A 19863-nucleotide genomic window follows, 5' to 3' on the forward strand; every position below is an offset into this window, starting at 1 on the left:
TTTATTCATGGTCGCGACATAGACGTTTATTTTTTCTTTATAAAACTTCTGTCAATACAACAATAAAAATACTGGGCGCAACGGAGCGCGATACTGGCCGTCAACGGTGACTATAAAAAGCGATATGTACAAACGACAATATACGTATATAAAAAGGAATTAATAAAAACGAAACAACCATCGTCAAATGGACGATGAGACTCTCTTTAAATATGTAGTTCCATTTACACTTGTTTCTCACTGTGAAGAAATATATATTATCGGAGATAGTCCTTGTTCGGAATTCACGCACTTCTGATGTCGACTTTGCGTGAAAGCCTCAAATATATTAATTTCTCGAATCTATGGTACGATAAATTCCCAAAGGGAAATCTAGCAATGTAAGCTCGTTTTATCTCGAACACGTATCGATGCGTGTCGAGCGTCGTATAAAAAAAAAACTGTAGAAAAGCAAACGAATACGCACGTTACACGCGACGTACATATACATAATATGTACATATACATATATAAATAACAAATTTACCGACGTTTCAATCTTTGTCAGACTGTGGATTGTCTTGACTGGTATTTTGTTGGGAATTTTGTTTAATTATATTAACCAAAGTGTCTAATCTAGTGGGGCGCGCGATTTGCAAAACCATGTGCGCCTCCTCCAAAATTAAGAGTCCGTTGTGCGCGTCACTCGCGGAGAGATTGTGCGCCAATATCACGTGTCGTCTCCAAGCCGCATGCGTGGGTAGAACCTGGAACAGGATAGCAATCAATTCGTGGATTTTCCAGTGCCTATTTTACTTCCAGACCTGGGCACTCTTTAAATAACGTCATTCGAAGTACAATTACGTTACACTTACTTCGTGAAATCACACTAAAGTTAATATTTCTGTATTCAAAGTAACGCAACTACGAAACACTCTAGAAAGTAATTGGAATTTGCCGTGTTAAACACATTTCAAGGTTTCCGTCACCTATTACCGAACACATTCCTCAAAGACAGAAGTACTATTTCAAACGATTGTTTCTTACTTTTATCTGAAATCAAACTTGCCCAGGTCTGGTTACTTCATCCCCACATACTTGCAAGCACCATTTGCAATTAAGTGACGGCGAGATCGTGTGGACGGCTTTGATGTGTCTCCGCCGGAATCCCCAGCTCGTGTAGGCTCTGTCGCAGAAAGGGCACGGAAACGGTGGATACGCCGTGCCCCCCTTGAACGAGTCTTCCGTAAAATCGGAATTGCCAGGGCGAATGGCGCGGGTTGGGAAGCCAGAACGAAGGACTCTGGCGTCCTGGTCCACCCCCACGTTGTTCGCGGAGTCCTGGTGATCGGGAATCGACTCCGTGCACGAATGATTCGGCGAATGGGGCTCCTCGATGGTCTTGGCTGTGTTCCAAGGTGGAGTCCTGTCGAGGCCGACTGGTAAACGGGTCCGTGGCTCGGGAGATGGGGTTGAGATCTCCCTTGCTTCGGCGATCACCGTTAGGGTTGGCTTCGACGACCCTGCAAGTAATTCCAGTACGGGACTTCAAATTTTCTTCGATCAGAAGGGCTCGATTATTCGTCGAAGCGGTTCGGGTACGTTCTCGATCGAAATGCGGATTCCAGCAGGAAGGAGTGTTCAGGCAAGGAGCGTGTCTCGGTTCGTCTAGGACCTCTGGGATCTTCTCTCTTCGGAAAGCGAGTGAACTCCGGAATAAGGATGCAACAGGATTCGTTCGATTTCTTCGTTGGGAATCTTCTATGGAGCCAGGGAAACTTCATTTGTCGTTCGTGCCACGACGCGAATAATTACTCGCAAGCGATTCCAGTGGCACACCTCATTCTGCATACATTTACGTGCAAAATTTTGCCAACGGAACGTCACCAATCAAATTGTTACCATTACGGTACAAGGATACGAAAGGAAGTCGAAAGCCCATCGCGTACTCCGTGCGCAGGAGATGGGCGAAATTCTTGTCTAAATAAATATCTCGAGTAACGAATAAAACAATGAGAGAACTGTTTATTCGTTACTCGATAAAGTTGCACGCGGGGAAGCATCGAGTCGGGAAATGACGAGACAATTAAAAATGTAAAATAGGTTTATTTGCAACCAGTCGTATGTGTTTCGTCTACAATCGTATAGATTTAAATAATAACCAACTCGAAGCGTTTTCGTACCTTCGTGAGATCCAACGACAAAAATCGATAAGGTGGCAAATAAACGCGATAGAACAGCCTCGTTCGTTCGGTTTGAAAGTATCGTGCACGTCACTCTTTACTCTGCTTTAAATACTCTACAACAGTGGTTCTTAACCTTTGCAAGCTCACGACACAGTTTGATAGAGGGTTCGCAGTCTTGTTAAGATCGTGACACGAAGAAACCAACCGCACCGTTTAATCCTGAATAATTATGTTGGGTGAAAAGTAATTTTAGAAATTACAGAAAACACTGATTACTCGACCACTAGTGAGATAATAAAGGGTTTAACCAATGCTTGTCTCGGACTAATTCCTATTATTTCCTCTATCGACGCCCTCAAAAGCTGTGCCAAATTAAAAATTTATTAGATCTATCGTTGAAATCATTCGTGTCGCAGTGATTAAGGACCACTATTCTGCAAGTACACTTTACGTTGCTACTCTTTCGTCTTAAGAGCCACGATTTACTTGTTTTCATCGAAATGAACGCAAAGTCGCGATTCAAGGACGCATTTTCATCTTCCAGCGCGATATACGCGCGCGTACACGCGTTGTCGCGTGTTTGGTTGCGCGTGTTGCGCTCTGCAACAAGGTTCTCAGTTATTCGGACAGATTTCTATCTAGATTATTCCTCGAATGAAGCTTCATTCGTCATTCGAGACACGACACGAACAATTTATCGGCCATTATGAATAATATTCCGACCCGTGACAGTACACCGATAAACGTACACCTATGTGTAGCTACGCGCGTGTACGATAATGCTTGCGTGATCGTAGATGCCGTGCCTTCAAAGTGTAGGAAAGACTCCGCGTGTCCCACGTGACACAGCGCGCTTAATATTAATACGTGTTATGTAGATCAGCGCTTCTTAAACATTTTTCATCGAAGGAAATTATCAACGACCCCCGGTTTTGTCAGAAAAACGCGAAGTAAACTCTCGCGTATACGGATAAAATGTTTTTATATTTAAAAATCATGGACACATTTTACTTTCCAAAATTGCTCGCGATCGCAAAGGATACGAACGCATCCATGATTTAAGAAGCTCTGATGTAGACCGTCTCCGACAGGGGGCAGCAAACTACGGCCCTCAGGTCGTTGTAAAACATAGATTTTTAATTAAAATTCACGAGAATTTATATTGCACCTTTCGGGCTAAAAAAATCTTCGTAAATAAGAATATAATAAATTATATTTTTGCCCTACTTATAGAAGAAATTATACAAAACGAAACATATAATTACAGAAATCGTAGATTTCACCTTTGGTTCAATTTGTATTTCGTATATAAAATAAATAAATAAATCGATAATTATATAGATAATTTCCTCCGTACCACCCTCTGGTCCGGAAAGCTAAGAATTCATACTATCGCAACCGTTTTCCGAACAAGTTTGCCAACCCCTGTTCTACGACGAGAGTGCGTAGTTGCGTGAACATTGTAAATAAACGGGCAAAGAAGGAATGTTACGTTGCTGAAGGTACCAGGTACGAGGAACGGGGAAACGGAATGGACGAAGTAACGGAACGATCGGCTTTCCACGGCCGTGAGAAAACGATTTTCGAAGCACGCGTTGCGCGACCGTTACCAAAAACGAAAGACAATGGTACAAGATTCGTATCGAATAGACAATTTAAAGTTACTCGATCGTTTGCCCCGTGAAAGCAAACCGTGAAGCGTGTAGGTAACTGAACTCTGCCTGGAATGCTTTCCGTCTCCCTACTGTCTCTTCGGAGATACTCTCTTTTCACCTATTGGACACCCAACCCCCTATCACACGTCCCCTCAAAATAAAAAAAAAAAAAAACCGATCAAGTTTATAAGTTAGACTCACAACGATTTCCTATGGATTTCTCATGGTTTTCTCTGATAAATTATTTCTTCTACGAGACAATTCGTTCGAGAGTCGAAAATCTGCAAGAGAAGAAAGGATACGGAAACCTCGAGGCGATCCACAAGACGATCCTAAACGATCTCAGCCGATCGGAACAACGACGGATCAGCGAGAGAAAAAGAGTTCATTCTAGCCAGTGAAAACGTTTCCGTTTTACCCCTGACCTGAAACGCCCTAGTCATTGGGTGTAAACCGACCGCCTTTGGAACAGATACCTTTTCAAGCCCCTATTGCTAGTGTCGATTTTCGTTACGCAATTCTTCCACGTCTCCTCCCACTCGACGCTATTAGGTGCAATACCACTAAAGTGCAACAGAACTTCTCTTATCAAATGTATTTTGTTACTATCGAACTGCTGTTTCCCCATCTTGCCGTTTACGTTACAGAGAATCCTCTCCTCCGGGGTGAAGAGGATCTTCATAAGGTCACAGGCCAAATGATCCATCGGTCGTGAGGACGCCCACGTTGAGATTATCTCCGGACTCGGCAGAAGATCGGCGTAAGGTAGCTGCTGATACGCGTAAAGCAGTGGCTTCACGTCCGAGAATCCAGTTAGGCCGGATAACCCAGATAAACCGGAAATGTCTTCAGCAGGGCTGTTCCCAGACCCTGCCACACACATCAGAGCACAGCCTGCTTTAGACACGGATCCCCCTGACGCGTGGCTGGGTTGCAGCGAGTTGCACCGAGCGATTAAGCAAAGGTTCGGCGAGGTTCGTTAATGCCGCCTTAAGGGGGCAATCGTTTCTTTCATCTTTCTTTTTCTCGATTAAAACATTTCGAGACGGTGCTTGAAATTAATTTCAAGGAAAACTGTTGATACGCAAATACGCCACTCGGATATCGGTTGCTTTCAAGATACTTTAGAAGTGAATAAATCACCCATCGATCCTTCGTACGTTGACTCTATCACTTGCAACATTGTTTTTATCAACGGAAAGTTTGTTGTGTTCCGGATGATCAAGTTTCATTTCTTTCAACCCTCGTAGTGTTCCCATGAAGCTTCCGTAACTTTCGTAATTTCTTCAATTTCTAACGCACTCTTAACTTTAAGAAAATTCCACAAAGAAGAGTGATCTTTTCAAGCGGAAAAAAAACGATTGCCCCCTTAAACGGTTCATCGATCACGTGCGTATCATTCCATTTGCCTCCTCTGTCCCGCGTGCACGTATATTTGTCTAGATAGTACTAAAAGTTATGACTTCTCGTGGTAAACGACGCGCATGTGATACAACGACAAACGGAACGATCCAGCTACATTTTGTCTCTCGTCTAGTCGCTCGTCTAGCTCGATAAATTAACGCTGCCTTCGCCATGACCTCTGGTTCCTTCGATAGCGTTATTTTTGGTTTTACACCTCGCTGAATGCACGCGCCTTCCTCTTCTCTAGCGATTCGCTTAGCGCAACAACCAAAAGAAACGAAAGAAATACGTGCCACACCAATCGAATAAAGCAGAAGAAACGATCAAAGCTAACTCAACGACAAGCGTCCGAAAACAAAACAATACGAATGGATCGAATGTATTTGGTGCCCGCTGGCTTTAGATTCGAATCAAAATTCTCGACGTACTTTTCTTGAACGAAGTCAACGAATGCGTTGACGCTGAATAATCGTTTTGCGACAAAGGGAATGAATAGAGTTATCGGTATCAATCGTTATAAATCGATTGAAATGGGAGTGAATATTTTCGTATGTAATTTCGTTAACTGTTGATGTTTAAAGTGCTCTGCACCGATCTCTTTGGTTAGACTATCATTGAAAATAAGACGTAACAAACTGCACATAAGTATAGAGCATAAAATATAGACAAATTGCAAGAAATCAAATAAAAAATATATTCCACAAATAAAATGTTCAATGCTTAACCATAGCCCGTAATAGTGTACAAAGCAGTAGGCTAATTTTCTATGCACTAACCTTGACTTCCGTCGATTTGACCCGTGTCTAGTCTTTCCACTGGATCTTTATCCGTCGCGGATTGCTTCTGAAGGTCGTCCACCACTGCCTCCAATGGTTCTATCTGAAACACGATCGCGTCAATTTAAATTCGTTGCATCATTTCTGGTACTATGGATAGAACAAACTCTACCAACCTTCATTTCCAACCCATGGTAAAGGGGGTTCTGTAAAGTCTTCTGAAGCGGGCAATCACCTTCCTTCCCACTTTGTTCACTCGTCGTTGACTCATCCGTGCTGTCCAACTGCGATACTTTAGGTGCCAGCACAGTTTCAAGGATGGAATTATTCTGATGTTTATTAAGCTTTTGCTTCTTTTTTGGTGCCTCCTCCTTAGGAGTCTTAGCTTCTTCTTCCACTGCCTGCTCTAATTCTGCCAGTCTTTTATAAGATTCCTTTGCAAATATATCTCCTCCAGACAATCCACGAATTTGCAATGTCTCCGCTGCCTTCAACAGAGCTGGCAAGTTTTTCTGTTCAATATTTACTTCACCTTTGTATATAAATATAAGTAAGGCTTCTAGTTCGCTGAAGTGTACGTCTTGCAGTATTATAACTGGATGCTGGCACGGATTTGTCTACAACAGATAATTATTAACAGAAATTATGGATTAAGTAAATGAAGTACACTTTAAACTTCTGTAACGTCAAACAACACAGGTGTCGGTGCACACGAATGTTAGTGACACATAAGTTTGACCAAAGCTTGTGTCAGTGAAACAATGTCAATGAAAACATTATCGATGAAACATTTCACGATGATTTAAAACAGAATGTTGATGGCCTTGTTGAATGTACAACTCGAAATAACTAACCTCAAGCATCATACTTGATCGAATGGTATGACAATGAATACGCATAGAAACGGAGCAACTATCCAAATGTGAACGCAATTCGCGAAGGTAAAGTCAAAGATACGAAGAACTAACCTGGAAAACCTTTTTGAAGAATGGGCTGCTGGCTGAGAGTATCACTTTGTGTGCGGTGAGACATTGTCCGTCACTTGCCAATGTAACGTCAACTAGACCTTCTTCTTCCCAAAGGCTCTCGAAGCTTGTCGCGATGTTGTTCAAGAAACTGTTCCATTTTAGACATATTTGACTTGACATCTCGCAGACGGAAAGCGTCGAATCTGTCAAAGTCTTGTCACCGTGATCGCGAACGTAACGTCTTCGGCCCGTTCCCGCGTCGATACACTCGCAACTGGACGATGCTGGACGACGATGATTAAAACTTAACGACGGCAACAATAACGTCGTCGATAACGACAACGGGGATAACAACGACAACGACACTGAGAACGACGACGATGACAACGATCACGATGTAACAGCAGCCGTGCCAGGCACGCACAAACATCCTTGGCGCTGGGTTGGGAATACATACTCAATATGGCGGCTGGTTAAATTGCGCGCGTACCTTACAAGCGTTCGTCGATATACCGCGCGATAAATTTTTCTTTATACGCTTGCTTCTCGAATAATTTGACCGAGAATCACGATCGAACGAAAATAAAAACAATTTTCTGTACGCCCGAAGTAAAAACACTCGTATAAAGAGATTCCTCTACGTTTTCCATTTATTTATTCGAGTTCAATTTTGCCCTCCCTTTTAGAATTTTTCCCTCCTTTTTCTCGTGTCTAATGTTAGCAATTAAAAGGGAGCGCCACATTCGCTGAAGCCCGCAATATATTTGAAAAATCAGGAACGATCTGCGAATACGTAGAATTGTATCCTCGGTATGATAATTCGTAAAATAATATCAAACAATTTAAGGAATTCGTGACGACAATTCTGAGAAAGTATCATTCCAAGAATGATAACTTCGGTAATTTCGCGCGCATCGATGTAAAATTCACGGGACATATTTTCAAAAATGCGTGCTTTCAGAAAGTTTAACTTAAAAATCGATCTATTTTAACAATCCCAATGGAAATTTTACCTTAATGCAGCAAATGAGCACGCGTTGCATGCGTGCACCAAGTGTACATGTGTGCACGGCTGTCGATTCTTGCGTGCGTAACTACTTACATGCGTGCATGCGTGCGTGCATTCTCGCGTGTTTGCAGGCTTGCGTGAGTTCGTATCCCGTAACAGTGTTCCGTAATCGTTAAGGCTGTACCTTCACGTTTCCAACGTGTGCACACCGGAGTAGACGAGGGAAATGTTGCTGTGTCTGTGAAAAACACCAGATAAAACATTAATCTAAAACAATTATATACAATGTTACAGATGCGCGATGTTCACGCTATGCAATTATAAAACGTGATAAGTATTTTAATACGATGATACGCGATTAAAAGAAACCTACAAACATAAATAAACATACGACGACTCTTCGAGCGATCCTTTTCTAATTAACTAATGCTAATTACAAATTAAAACGTGTGTTTCACCGACGAGTATCTGATCTAGTTTCTGTACATTGGAAAACATTTCGAGGGCACCTTGGGTTACCTGACCGTGGCGTATCGAAACCCATAGTATACGAGGAACCGATACAAGGTATAAACAGCGTTGTAGACAATGTTTACTTAAACTTGTTTCCGAGAAGCCAGTCGCTTCTGGGATACTTTCATTGCTGAAAGAATTGGACCCTCCTGTTAAAGGATTTCTCTGGTATAGTTCAAAACAAGCTCGTTATTCTCCATGCTCAGTCGTAAAGGCTTTTGAAATGCGAGGGGCACGGTATTAAAGGACACTGAACAGACCTAAATAGTAGGTACACGGTATCCCTTTGTCTTGAGCACAGTTATCCGAGTTTACGTTAACGATAGAAATTATTCGCAGCGAATAACATGTATGTTGAAAAAGAGACGTGTATTTCTGATATAGTAGCGTAGATTTGTACGCTGACTTTTGTTATTACCATTGAACTCAAATGACAATTGTAACATCATCGCGCGAAGCATAAAATCTACCTGGCGATAAGTGAACAGATATGGGCATAACTTCATAGTCACGTGAAAAGCGCGCAACATCGTTTGACATTGGATAAAGAATACAAGAAAAATTCTGCAAATTTAGCTAGAGTGAGTCGTTGTTTTAAAGGCCGAATCGACCTCGGTCTAATCAACGTGTCTAATAATAAACGGACAAGGTATCGAGGGAAGCGAATTGACCTGAAAGCGAAGAAGTACAAAACATTACGGTCAAGACTCGTCAGAAGGGATAATCACCCCTGGATCCTTTGAGCCTCGACATTATATTTCCGCTGCCCCCTTCCATGGCGATCGACCAATCAGAAAACGGGATACCGGGTGTTCGAGCCCCTTACAAATAACGCAAATGTTCCAGTTCATTTGCGATTCCTCAGGTGTACCGTGCACCAGTGTCGGGAACAGAAATTCGAATCGATCGTTTTCCTCGCGGTAGTGACGCGGCGATAACAAGAGTAAAGTGTCAGCAATCATGCCGAAAGAAAATAAAAGCACGAACAGAAGGAACAGACGTCAGTGCCCCGAAGTCGATAACGTAAGTACTTTCATCTTTTATCAAAGAAGAAGCGTGAACTGGCAGTGCGAATGATTCGCACGAATTTGAAAGATCGTATACCCGAGTCGAAAGACGTCTGTTTCACAATAAAGTAGACGATTGCATTCGATCATGCAATAGGTAATTACCAAACAAGTGAATCAAAGGAAACTCCGGCAATTATGTATTTATCGTTCGATGGCAGTGAACGGTAGCAACATCTGGTGCACGGTAACGTCATCCGATAGATAAATCAACGCTTCTTATGTTTTGAATTATCTGCCTTTTAATAATATTTACGTAACGATAATAAATTCTTTTGGTACGCGAAGAAACGCTCTTACTTTTGACAAGTTTATCGTCGCGGCAACGATCGAACGAAATTCGCCCATTGTATTTCATCAGGCAGCCGATTTGTTACACGTATATACGCTTTAATAATGACTAACGTATAGTTTCGCGCCCGAGCACGCCGGTGTATCATCTGCAACAGCTTCGATCGTCTCCGAGAACTTTTGCATGCTTCTTGCGTCGGTTGAGCACATCGCGCTTACGTGCATAGTCACCGTTACAACATCGCTCAAGGGATACAAACGGAAACAAAATCGTTATACATAAATCACTCGACAAGAGTAGGTATTTTTGTAATTTCGTTCTCTGAATATTATTTGCTGTTTCTTCTCATGTGGCAGTCTCGAAACACTTGCGACACGTTTCGATTGTTTGTTTCGAGTAATTGTCAGAAAAGCAAAAATGATAATTACATTGTCATATTTGTAACTTTCCTACAGGTGACTCAAAACTAAGAATCGAAACGTAATACAGAGTAGGTGTAGAGTACACGTACAAGTCTCTCTACTAATATTTGATTATGTCAGAGGTGAAAAATGTGTTTTTAGAAGTTCTATTTATTCGTCTGTCCGTCCACCATAACACGAGAGCTGATTGACGCATTTCGATAAAATTGTGAACACGCGCAGACATGTTTTCAACTCGGAAAATAGGCTACCCATTTTACAATAAAAATCTCGAAGAAATGTTATTAATATTTACTCGCTTCGATTATCGCTATACACAAGTGTAGTGACTACTTTCTACCGTAGAATAAAATGTAGGGACTTAATTTTAGAGACATTTTTAATATTCCTAGCTGATAAATAATAAAATATATATTTCTGTGTGTTCGACAGGAAGCTTCAGCGTCGAACGAACGTGGATCGGTGAAATCCGTGATCGGAAGCAAGCGCTACACCCCTTTTGCTCGAGAATCTATAAAAAGAGACTCAAGAACAGAGAAGCAAATCGTGACTATGCCGTCGGCCGAGGTTATTGAAACGATAAGCAGTGGAATCATAGGAAGCGGGATTAAGTACATCATGTTTCCGCTCCATCTTCTGCGTTTCTGCATATTTGGGACAAGTTCCGGATCCGTGGAATCCGAGAAAAGCAGAGAACCAGGACTATCGACCTCGGACAACGAGAAAGTTGAATCGCAAGAAGACGAGAAGAAGTTGAACAGAAGGGAGGAAAGAAGCACGAAGGAACGCGAGGAAAGTAGCACGAAGAGACGTGAGGAAAGAAGCACGAAGGACCATGAAGAAAGTAGCACGAAGAGACGTGAGGAAAGAAGCACGAAGGACCATGAAGAAAGAAGCACGAGGTCGCGAGAAGAAAAAGACGCAAAGAAGTCAGAGAAAAATATCACCGAAGATCTAGATGAAAGAAACACGAAGGACGTCGAGAAGTCGGAAGACTATTCTTCCGAGCAACTTCGAAAGAGTTCCAAACGTAGTTCTCATCCGGAAACTAAGGTGGTACCATGCTGCAAAGAGAGTTCGAAGAAGCCAGAGTATAAAAGCGACGAGGACTCCGACGAGATGGTCACCGCCGAGGAGGATTCGGATTCCTCCTTGGAACACTGGAGCAATGCGACCAGCACGATGATGAACATGTCCTTGGACTACGATAACATCGATAGATCCGTATCGTACTTGGAGGAACCGATGGACATATCGATGGAAGAACAGACTTACGAGAAATCGTATATCGCGACAAAGACTGCGAACTTCCAAGCCAGCGCCCTTGGAAATCAGCCTTCGAGATTATACCCCGAAGACCACAGCAGCAGTTCCTCCGTGGACGAGGAAATCGCGATGATCTTCCAAAAGCAGTGCACTTCCTCCGACGATGAAATTTCCCGCGATCGCGGTAAGACTTCCACCATTCACAAACGCGAAAGGATTAAACAAAGTAACTTCTTAATAACCCGGTCGAGGAAGGAGCAGCAAGACAACGATAGAGAACGGTCGAAGAAAACGTCCAGCGACGTTGTCGTTCACCATAAAAGGAGGAAAGTGACGCACGACGAAGATAGAACCGAGAGGCAACACGATCGCAGAGCCGAGACGAAAACGCGCGAAGAGAAACGTGGCTCGCGACATGATACCCCGAGTAAATATAAGACGCGATCCTCGAAGACGCCGGTTAAAAGTCAAGAATCGGAACGAAAGGATACTCTTTACAAGGAAACGGCCACGCAAACGGACAGCGCTTTTTCGGACGAGGATGTCGAAATGATTCCAGTAGACGCCAAACTGACTGACAAACATATTTGCTGCAAATATGGCGTCCGTAGATCACTGTCCAATCTTTTACAGGTGGGTTAGTTTGAGGACTATGTAATACAAATGATTTAGGCATCTCTCGATCTCTGAGAGATCCTCGTTCGGGGAATATGTATCATACCAATGTTTTATTTTTCTGTTCAGGACAAGATGGAGCAGGAGTTAAACTATATAGCAGACAACGAAGATTCGGCCGACGGATTTACAAGGATCTCTCGTAAACGGATTTCATCTTGCAGTACGTCCTCCTCTTCGACGGATCTTGGTTTCGATGAACGTGTATCCGCGACTCCGGATACGGACACTGCGACAGGACCATGGCCCGCGAACACGGACAATGCTTTTAAGACATGCAGGCCTCCGCCAGGTTTTCCACAAGTGCCTCAGAATCCACCCTTAATATCCTCTACCTACGATCCCAAGCAGTTCGCAGCGGGGATAACCGCGATAATAGTACCGCGAGCTCCTTCGCCTATGAGACACCTCTATTACGACTATCCTGAATTCATGGACCTTCCTGAGAACGTCAATTCCTCGAACATTTTAAAAAATATTTTGAGAAATAATTATTACCGGTGACGATATCGACGAAGACGAAAAAAATACATATATATGCGTGACCATAAACTAGCGAATAAATCGCATAGAATGTGCAATAAATAAAGAGCCGGTGTTGAAAAATCAATAATTCGATACGCTTCCTTTTCTAACCTCTTTCCATTTCACATATGACGATATCAATTATGATTTCAAATTTATTTATTAAAAATATATACAACATACAAAGTGACAGTTTTAACAACTGACGTGTATTCTTACCATTATAGTATCTTATGGCGTAGGCATAAATGATAGATTCATCGGCGATAACTGATTCCCCGGGGTAGCATCTGTTCTTTCTCCTCTATCGATGATAGGATCTGTTTCATTCATATCCTCAACCTGTAATGAACGTTGAATACAGTATTTGCTAATTTCTTCTACTTTGTAGATACCGCAAATGTTCTTCACTTACCACCATCGACGTTTCCTCTACTTTCACTCTCTTTTGGGCGATAGTTCGTAGCAGCGCTTTAGCTTCTTCTTTCGTTTCATCAAATTGCAAACACTTTTGCGCGTAATGATTCGCTTGATCCAGCTGATCTCGTTTTAAATGATACTGCGTTAGGTACTTGTACGCGTGACTTAAATCGGTCCTATCCGCGTTTCTAAACTCATCCATCACGAAATCGGTATAAGCTGCAGCCGCGCTGTCGTGCTCGCCCAATTTTTCATATAACCTGTAAGAAAACAAACTGAAACTTATTTCCGAGAATAGGCAATACGTCTTAAGCGTTACAGAACTTGAACACGTACGTAGCTAATTTTAACAATGCCATCCCTTCGATGTCACCGACGCTACATGCTTTGTAATAACATTTGAGAGCGTCTTGTATTTTGTCTTGTTTTTCATATGCTTCTCCTAAAGCTAGAACCATTCTACTGTCGTGTGGTCTCAAAAGCTGAGCCTGTTTATAATAATAAATCGCATAGAATGGCATTTTCAAAATTTCATACGTTTGACCCAAACCATACCATGCTCTATAATCTCGCCTATTCACTTCTATATATAAAAAAAAAAAATGTTCAGGTATGCGAATACTCGTATTTAATTATATGCATATATGTGACGCGTACCAATAGCTTGTCGATAACTATGAATAGCACCATTGGTGTTTTTCATCTCCATAAATTCATGACCAAGTAACGTCCAGGCTGAAAGATACTGTGGATTCATTTTCAGTGCCCTGTGAAAATACATCACTGCCTTTTGATGATCTCCTCTTAAACTGTAGTAATTTCCTAGAGAATATTAATTCTACCGGATAGAAAAATAATGGGCCATTAATTTCTACAGTTAGAAGTGTAACAAACTCACCTACTATACAACATGTTTCTAATCTATATTTATCTATTTCTGTTGCTCTGTGAGCCAAGTTTGCTAGTTCAACTCTCATTTCTTTTACGTAAAGCAAATTAGAATACGTATCCATGTTATCCAAACAATAGGGATCTTCTTTAATTATTCTTTTAAATGTCTCTATAGCATTGTCAACATCTGAAACAAGAAGATCATGGATTAATATACATGAGAGATAAGAATACTATTTATAATACTAAGTAATTTAACTTGCCCCTCCTATAGTGTACTGCAATTGCAGTTTGAGCACGTACATAACCATTTTTTTCGAAGCCCATTGATTGTAAGTCACAATACAAAGCTAAACCTTCGTCGATTAACTGTAACTCCAAATACATGTGAGCTACAAAGAAGTGCTTCATCCAATGATTCGGCAAGCATAGGTTTTCCAATTTTTCTTTATCTGTTACCAAAGAAGCTAATTCTAACCAAGATCCCCAATGCATAGGTTGCTTGTGAGTTGCTTCAACCAATACATCCATAGCTTCATGACCAAGTTGTAACTTCTTCAAGGTGACCCCAAACAAATATAAACCAAAACCATCAAGCTTATCAGCCAAATGGTCTTTCCTCAAATCGGAACACAATAATTTCAGACTATTGTTTTTTAAAGGGTCTGGAGGTACTACTGTCGTGTCATATATCTTCTTTGTCTCTCCAGACAAATACCGAGAATACAAGTGTAGAAACCTAACTTTCGGAGTTTTACAGCCCTCCGTAAAATAAGCTGCCCTATCGTACTCTTTCGAGTCGAAATAGGATTTCGCCAAAATGTACGTATCTTCTTCGTCGCTAACATCCGGCAATTGTATATCGGCGGTAATATCGTGATTATATAGTTTAACATCTCTCAAAGAATAACTTAATTCTGCTAACCACTTTGTGGTATGCAATAATCCACGCTGGGAACATTCGTTTATCGCGCGCAAAAGGTCAGTCTTAACCTCTTTAATGTCAAACTTCATAGATTCCTCCATATCGTGCAAATAAATTACATCAACGTTTCGTTTAATTGTAGAACTTGCTACATTTAATTAAATACTAATCCAACGCATTTCAAAAAAGTATTTGCATCATTTTATGGATTAAATACACACATGAAAACATTTTTTGCCGCCATCTACAATGTGCAATCACACATACTTGGACTGATGGCGTTTCATGGACCAAGAAATTGTGTTATTGCCATCCCGCGGTCAAAAGAACGAACTAATTTTGGAACGCCCAAGTTCTTAGTATTATTAACAATAATTTGTGATCTATAGTCACTACAAATGTTAGAACAAGAAGAATCATGCCTGGTTATCCCAAATATATTATTTTTAAAAATATTTTATTTAGTACAATGATAATACAGATTTTAATACTAGTGGCGCCATCGGTGGGAAAACGGCCAAGTTTGCAATGAAAATAGTTCTCACTATTGCTGCTACGTGGCGCCACTAACTAAAGTTCTATATTTATAGCTAAATTATAGATAAATACATAAACAATATATTAGAATCATATTAAAAGAATATATAGTAGTGTTGTAAAGCAAAGAATTGTATTAATTATGCATTTTTAGGAATAATTGATTAAAAGGTATCGCTGGCGCCACCTTATAGAAATAGTTGGAACTATTTTCACTACAAACTTGAGCGTTTTCCCATCGATGGCGCCACTTATATTACAGTACTCTACTATTACCACTGAATTATTTCAGAGTTAGGTTCATAATTTGATCGTTTTAGTCTTTACTTCTGTATGCTATCAACATTTATTCGCGATATTCCTTTCGCATTAGAATCTAAATAGAAGGATGTACAATGTGCAAAGAAACAAGCAACAATGAGCTATTGTTTGATTTCATGGGTAATGTAATCTATTGTTTTCTCCATGCACGTTGCACGTGTAATTATTTCTGTTGCGTACATAAGCGCGGTAATTCCGTTCAACAAAATGTGTCATGAATTACGAAGTATGATTAGATTGCACACTTGTTGGCGAACGTCGCCTAGCATGATCGATAAAGCAAAATTTAAACGGAAGCAGTATAGCTAGGCGGGAATGTTTCAAACGTTACATGCTTTCAACATAAGTGTTTTATATTATTTTGTAGGGTGCTAATTCGCATAGTCAACTAGGACAAGATATACAATCGGAGGAATGCGTTCTGGCTCGCGAAACTGATTTGTCACGGTGTTCACTGCAACCAGAAAGTATCAAGAAAATAGTCGGAGGTGCTGGGCATACGTTAATTTTGGACAATCATGGTCATGTATATTCTTGCGGCTGGAATAATAAAGGACAGGCCGGTTTTCCTATAAATGAAAGCACGCTTTTGTTTCGCAAGATAGAGGGTAAACTAAATGACAATATTGTCGTGGATGTAGCATGTGGTTGGGATTGCTCAGCAGCGTTAACAATAAACGGCACCTTATTTCTATGGGGTGCCAATAACTTTGGACAATTAGGAAAATGCCCCAAGACAATTCAATGGACACACGAGCCCTTTGAGTTAGCAATCGGTCGAAAAATTAAACGGGTCTCCATTGGTTTACGGCACACTGCTTTAGTAACAGAGGACCGTAAGGTTTTAGTAGCGGGATCAGGCAACAAAGGGCAATTAGGTTTAAGCCCCTCGGAGAAGACAGAACTGTTCACTGCTGCGTACGCCTTCACGGAAAGTAAATATCTCCGAAGAAAAAAACCTTTCAAAATTTTACCACCTCCCTGTTCCCTGTTTTACCGATTGAAGAGTAATTCGCGATGCTTTGTAAACAGTTCCAACACTGACGAATATACAAGACGTTGTCTGCGGTCAACACCATACTAATATGCTAATATCATAAGAAAATCGCTTGTTAAACAAAAATTTGCGAAACTATATGTAGCGAAATGTTACGTTCGCGATCTCAGAGCAGTGTTTGGTAAGCATGCCCGATTTTTTATATGAATTACCGCACTGAGGATCGAGGTTCAACGTATCGTGTACGTTATTTTCGTTCTTCAGGGAGCACGAAGCGAAATTTGTACAGGATCGAATATCTAACGTGGAGAAACATTTTGCAGAATTGTGCACGACGTTTGCAGCGTATACAAGAAAAGCGGCAAGGTTTGTGCATAACAACCGCCGAAACACGCGCGCCTGTATATTGATTATTTTTTTTATATATATATATAGTGTCACAATGTCGTATGATACGAATAATATATTCGGCTATTTTAATGTATTAATTTTACTATTTACAGATTACGCGACAAAGGAGATGAAATCGCAAAAGCAATACAAAATTACGCTCAATCGGAGACCGTAAATAGATCGCTCACTACCGGTTTGACGAATTTCTCCGCGACCTTATCGGTAATAGGCGATTACAGGTACACGCTTCGACTTCTTAAAGGGTTACGCGACTTTTGGAACAATAAAAATTCAAATTTTTTAGAGATGCCGAAGTGCAGAGATTCGATGCGAAAATAATCGCTCCTCTGTCCCAGTACTCGGCGCTTTGCAAACATGCCAAAGACGATGTTAAAAACACGTTTACAGCTCGCGACAAAGAGTTGACGAGGAAGAGGCAGCTGGACAGGCTTAGGGAACGAAATCCTAGAAATAAACAGATGATCGTATCCTTGATTAGAAATATAAATGCTATTTTATTGATCGCATTTTACTCCTATCGTACGTTCTTAAAAATTAACACAGTCGCAAGCTGAATCCGAGCTAATGAAAGCTTCTGTTGAAGTTTCAAGAGTCGTAAAAGGCTTAGAGGAACAAATCGACTCGTTCGAGAAGCGGAAATTGCACGATCTGAAGACTGTACTTTTAGATTTTGTTGTTATCCAATTAAGTTTTCACTCAAAGACTCTCGAATTGCTAACGAAAGCTTACCAAGATATCGCTGAAGTCGACGAAGCTAAAGATCTCGAGGTGAGACGCGTAACTTCATTTGTAGATTATTCTATTTATTGTTGTAGATTAAGTGATATAAAATTAGGATTATTTAACATTCTTCTCGTAGGACTTTCAAGTGACGAGAGGAAACATGAACGGGGTAAATTCTTATCTGATTAGTTATATTTAATTTATTAAAACGAGTATATAGTATAAAAATTTTTTGAATAATTTTAATAATTCGATTGTGTTCTCATTATTTGGATTAATATAATTAATCGTTGAATTTAGGAATTTCGCGAAATGATGCGAGTACCAGATTCCGTTGCTAGATTGCCCACCGTTGGACGAACTTCGTTCAGACAGGCTTATTCTCTCACGAATTTAGCCAGTCGTTTTACATCTTCTCCTATGACTCCACAAAAATTAGGCAATCATACTGCTGATTCCATAGTAAGTTAAATATTCCTTAAGGTTAACGCGTAACGATTAAATGGACGTATTTGCAGGATTCTACAAAGTCCAGCTTAAAAACAAACTCTTCTGAGTCTGTACAAATTGAAGAATATGGAGACAGCTCTGAAGAAACAGAATCTGAATCTATAAAAGAAAAACCTGTGAGAACCAGGCATAAATCTATGTAATTTCAAATAATTTATGTCATTTAAATATTTAATATGGTTCTAGATTAAAGGAAAAACCAACTTTGGACGGAAAGCTTCAACCCGATTTGTATTTAAAGCAGTGCCACCGATTCCCGCATATCAAAAGTCTCTAACGATGCCTATGACTATTAATTATATTTAATTTAATATTCGATATTTGGCAGTATATTGTATCTTATATTTTTATATAAGAAAAAAAAATAAAAAACGAGTTGTGTTTATGGTGTTATTGCAAAAATTGTTAGTTTATTTTCTTTTTTTGGTAATCAAAAAATGCATTTCAATATCCTATAAATATTGTTGTTATTCCATGATATTTCTTGATGTTGCAGATATCCTTATTCGAATGTCAAAGTTGATTTTACAATAAACGCAATTATTTGTCCCCTCCTTCCACTCCAGCTTGTGTCATTAAATCTGCTATATTCTTTTCAAGATCATCTATTCTGTTTCCCATTTCATCTATTGTTTATTATTAAGGAAACAATGATCTATACTCTGTTTACTGAAATAATACACTTAATACCTAATTTCCCTAAATAAACTCAATTTTTCTCATACATAAATATAATTAACACTTTACGATAGATGATATTTATATAGAAAATAAAACGTAAATATGATTGGTATTTTTGAGGTTATTCAAGGAAATGAAATTAATTTAAGAGAAAAGGATATTTCTTCCGAGAATTTGATCCGACATTGTTTGAAACTTGTCCTGCATGTTTTGCAACAATGTTTGTACCTAAAAAAAAGAAGAATAGAAACGTAAACACGAATAGTCGATTACAAACATCGAGTCACCGAATGAAATGTCATAACAATAAGTTCGACTTACGTATTGCGTCAATTCTTGCATGTTCTTTGGATCGGCACTATTACCCATTCCATAATTATCGGTATCCTCGCCTTTGTGTTCTGGTTTAATATCTGCCATTCCTAAAAATTTGTTTATTCAAACTCGTTCAAGGATCAAATGAACACCGTTCCGACGAATACTTCGGTCAAGCGCATGCGACGATTTCCAATCGACCAACGTTTTTGTTACAAAGAACGCAGACCATAAACGCATCGATTTAACAAACGTAAATTATATCTAATAGTCATCTTTCGATCAAACTTTTCTAAGACAACTCTGCGAGAACTATCACTCGACATTTCCACTTTCTCTTACACAAGTATCCATTAATCCTTGCCGTTTGAGGGGAATACAGGCTGTGAAAT

General features: G+C 40.2%; 6 protein-coding genes across 15 annotated transcripts; 3 read left to right on the top strand and 3 right to left on the bottom strand.

Annotated features, from left to right (window-relative positions):
• Positions 1-7404, bottom strand: LOC128884562 (transcription factor GAGA-like). Of its 4 annotated transcripts, none has more exons than XM_054138020.1 (5): positions 6969-7392; positions 6177-6617; positions 6001-6103; positions 1078-1502; positions 1-746 (listed from the first exon to the last, which is right to left on the bottom strand). In XM_054138020.1, the coding sequence occupies exons 1-5, from the start codon at positions 7146-7148 to the stop codon at positions 534-536; spliced, it is 1362 nt and encodes a 453-aa protein (XP_053993995.1). In that variant the 5' UTR covers positions 7149-7392; the 3' UTR covers positions 1-533. The 4 variants fall into 4 exon arrangements, with proteins under 4 accessions (XP_053993995.1, XP_053993998.1, XP_053993996.1 ...); XM_054138023.1 differs by having other exon boundaries at positions 476-746; positions 1088-1502; positions 6969-7396; XM_054138021.1 differs by having other exon boundaries at positions 611-746; positions 1027-1502; positions 6969-7396.
• A 717-nt stretch (positions 7405-8121) lies between these two features.
• Positions 8122-15236, bottom strand: LOC128884561 (cell division cycle protein 23 homolog). Of its 2 annotated transcripts, XM_054138019.1 has the most exons (7): positions 14312-15236; positions 14056-14235; positions 13815-13979; positions 13494-13740; positions 13153-13417; positions 12957-13079; positions 8122-8215 (listed from the first exon to the last, which is right to left on the bottom strand). In XM_054138019.1, exons 1-6 carry the CDS (start codon positions 15072-15074, stop codon positions 12969-12971), a joined length of 1731 nt encoding a protein of 576 aa, XP_053993994.1. In that variant the 5' UTR covers positions 15075-15236; the 3' UTR covers positions 8122-8215; positions 12957-12968. The 2 variants fall into 2 exon arrangements, with proteins under 2 accessions (XP_053993994.1, XP_053993993.1); XM_054138018.1 differs by lacking the exon at positions 8122-8215 and having other exon boundaries at positions 12824-13079.
• LOC128884560 (protein starmaker-like) lies at positions 8592-12850 on the top strand. Of its 5 annotated transcripts, none has more exons than XM_054138013.1 (3): positions 8592-9513; positions 10704-12170; positions 12282-12850. In XM_054138013.1, exons 1-3 carry the CDS (start codon positions 9451-9453, stop codon positions 12714-12716), a joined length of 1965 nt encoding a protein of 654 aa, XP_053993988.1. In that variant the 5' UTR covers positions 8592-9450; the 3' UTR covers positions 12717-12850. The 5 variants fall into 5 exon arrangements, with proteins under 5 accessions (XP_053993988.1, XP_053993992.1, XP_053993989.1 ...); XM_054138017.1 differs by lacking the exon at positions 8592-9513 and adding an exon at positions 9527-9654; XM_054138014.1 differs by lacking the exon at positions 8592-9513 and adding an exon at positions 9608-9744.
• Positions 15237-15803: 567 nt separating the features above from the next.
• On the top strand, positions 15804-16931 carry LOC128876547 (secretion-regulating guanine nucleotide exchange factor-like). The gene is made up of 4 exons (XM_054123011.1): positions 15804-15951; positions 16199-16439; positions 16554-16766; positions 16864-16931. Exons 1-4 carry the CDS (start codon positions 15928-15930, stop codon positions 16929-16931), a joined length of 546 nt encoding a protein of 181 aa, XP_053978986.1. The 5' UTR covers positions 15804-15927.
• LOC128872961 (CBY1-interacting BAR domain-containing protein 1-A) lies at positions 16918-18803 on the top strand. Of its 2 annotated transcripts, XM_054116185.1 has the most exons (9): positions 16918-17009; positions 17093-17194; positions 17332-17460; positions 17526-17706; positions 17786-18010; positions 18102-18134; positions 18266-18427; positions 18484-18591; positions 18662-18803. In XM_054116185.1, exons 1-9 carry the CDS (start codon positions 16978-16980, stop codon positions 18779-18781), a joined length of 1092 nt encoding a protein of 363 aa, XP_053972160.1. In that variant the 5' UTR covers positions 16918-16977; the 3' UTR covers positions 18782-18803. The 2 variants fall into 2 exon arrangements, with proteins under 2 accessions (XP_053972160.1, XP_053972168.1); XM_054116193.1 differs by lacking the exon at positions 18102-18134.
• A 74-nt stretch (positions 18804-18877) lies between these two features.
• LOC128872975 (heat shock factor-binding protein 1) lies at positions 18878-19838 on the bottom strand. The gene is made up of 3 exons (XM_054116207.1): positions 19478-19838; positions 19318-19384; positions 18878-19104 (listed from the first exon to the last, which is right to left on the bottom strand). The coding sequence occupies exons 1-3, from the start codon at positions 19574-19576 to the stop codon at positions 19016-19018; spliced, it is 255 nt and encodes an 84-aa protein (XP_053972182.1). The 5' UTR covers positions 19577-19838; the 3' UTR covers positions 18878-19015.
• Positions 19839-19863: the final 25 nt, after the last annotated feature.

Source organism: Hylaeus volcanicus, chromosome 1 (assembly GCF_026283585.1).
Source record: "Hylaeus volcanicus isolate JK05 chromosome 1, UHH_iyHylVolc1.0_haploid, whole genome shotgun sequence".
Taxonomy (NCBI): domain Eukaryota; kingdom Metazoa; phylum Arthropoda; class Insecta; order Hymenoptera; family Colletidae; genus Hylaeus; species Hylaeus volcanicus.

Bases quoted from the DNA above. Each gene is read 5' to 3' on its own strand.
- LOC128884560 (XM_054138013.1), top strand. From the start codon at position 9,451: ATGCCGAAAGAAAATAAAAGCACGAACAGAAGGAACAGACGTCAGTGC. The intron at 9,514-10,703 runs GTAAGTACTTTC...TGTGTTCGACAG, and splicing joins AGTGCCCCGAAGTCGATAAC to GAAGCTTCAGCGTCGAACGA. The intron at 12,171-12,281 runs GTGGGTTAGTTT...TTTTCTGTTCAG, and splicing joins CACTGTCCAATCTTTTACAG to GACAAGATGGAGCAGGAGTT.
- LOC128884561 (XM_054138019.1), bottom strand. From the start codon at position 15,074: ATGGAGGAATCTATGAAGTTTGACATTAAAGAGGTTAAGACTGACCTT. The intron at 14,236-14,311 runs GCAAGTTAAATT...TTCTTGTTTCAG, and splicing joins TGCAGTACACTATAGGAGGG to ATGTTGACAATGCTATAGAG. The intron at 13,080-13,152 runs GTAAGTGAAGAA...CGTTCATTACAG, and splicing joins TAGAGGAAACGTCGATGGTG to GTTGAGGATATGAATGAAAC.
- LOC128884562 (XM_054138020.1), bottom strand. From the start codon at position 7,148: ATGTCAAGTCAAATATGTCTAAAATGGAACAGTTTCTTGAACAACATC. The intron at 6,104-6,176 runs GTTGGTAGAGTT...ATCGTGTTTCAG, and splicing joins ACCATGGGTTGGAAATGAAG to ATAGAACCATTGGAGGCAGT. The intron at 747-1,077 runs GTATGTGGGGAT...ATCCTGTTCCAG, and splicing joins ATTGCAAATGGTGCTTGCAA to GTTCTACCCACGCATGCGGC.
- LOC128872961 (XM_054116185.1), top strand. From the start codon at position 16,978: ATGTTACGTTCGCGATCTCAGAGCAGTGTTTG. The intron at 17,010-17,092 runs GTAAGCATGCCC...TTCGTTCTTCAG, and splicing joins CGATCTCAGAGCAGTGTTTG to GGAGCACGAAGCGAAATTTG. The intron at 18,135-18,265 runs GTAAATTCTTAT...CGTTGAATTTAG, and splicing joins CGAGAGGAAACATGAACGGG to GAATTTCGCGAAATGATGCG.
- LOC128876547 (XM_054123011.1), top strand. From the start codon at position 15,928: ATGAGCTATTGTTTGATTTCATGG. The intron at 15,952-16,198 runs GTAATGTAATCT...ATTATTTTGTAG, and splicing joins GCTATTGTTTGATTTCATGG to GGTGCTAATTCGCATAGTCA. The intron at 16,440-16,553 runs GTAAACTAAATG...TTGGACAATTAG, and splicing joins TTTGTTTCGCAAGATAGAGG to GAAAATGCCCCAAGACAATT.
- LOC128872975 (XM_054116207.1), bottom strand. From the start codon at position 19,576: ATGGCAGATATTAAACCAGAACACAAAGGCGAGGATACCGATAATTAT. The intron at 19,385-19,477 runs GTAAGTCGAACT...TCTTTTTTTTAG, and splicing joins TGCAAGAATTGACGCAATAC to GTACAAACATTGTTGCAAAA. The intron at 19,105-19,317 runs ATATCCTTTTCT...AATAATAAACAA, and splicing joins GGATCAAATTCTCGGAAGAA to TAGATGAAATGGGAAACAGA.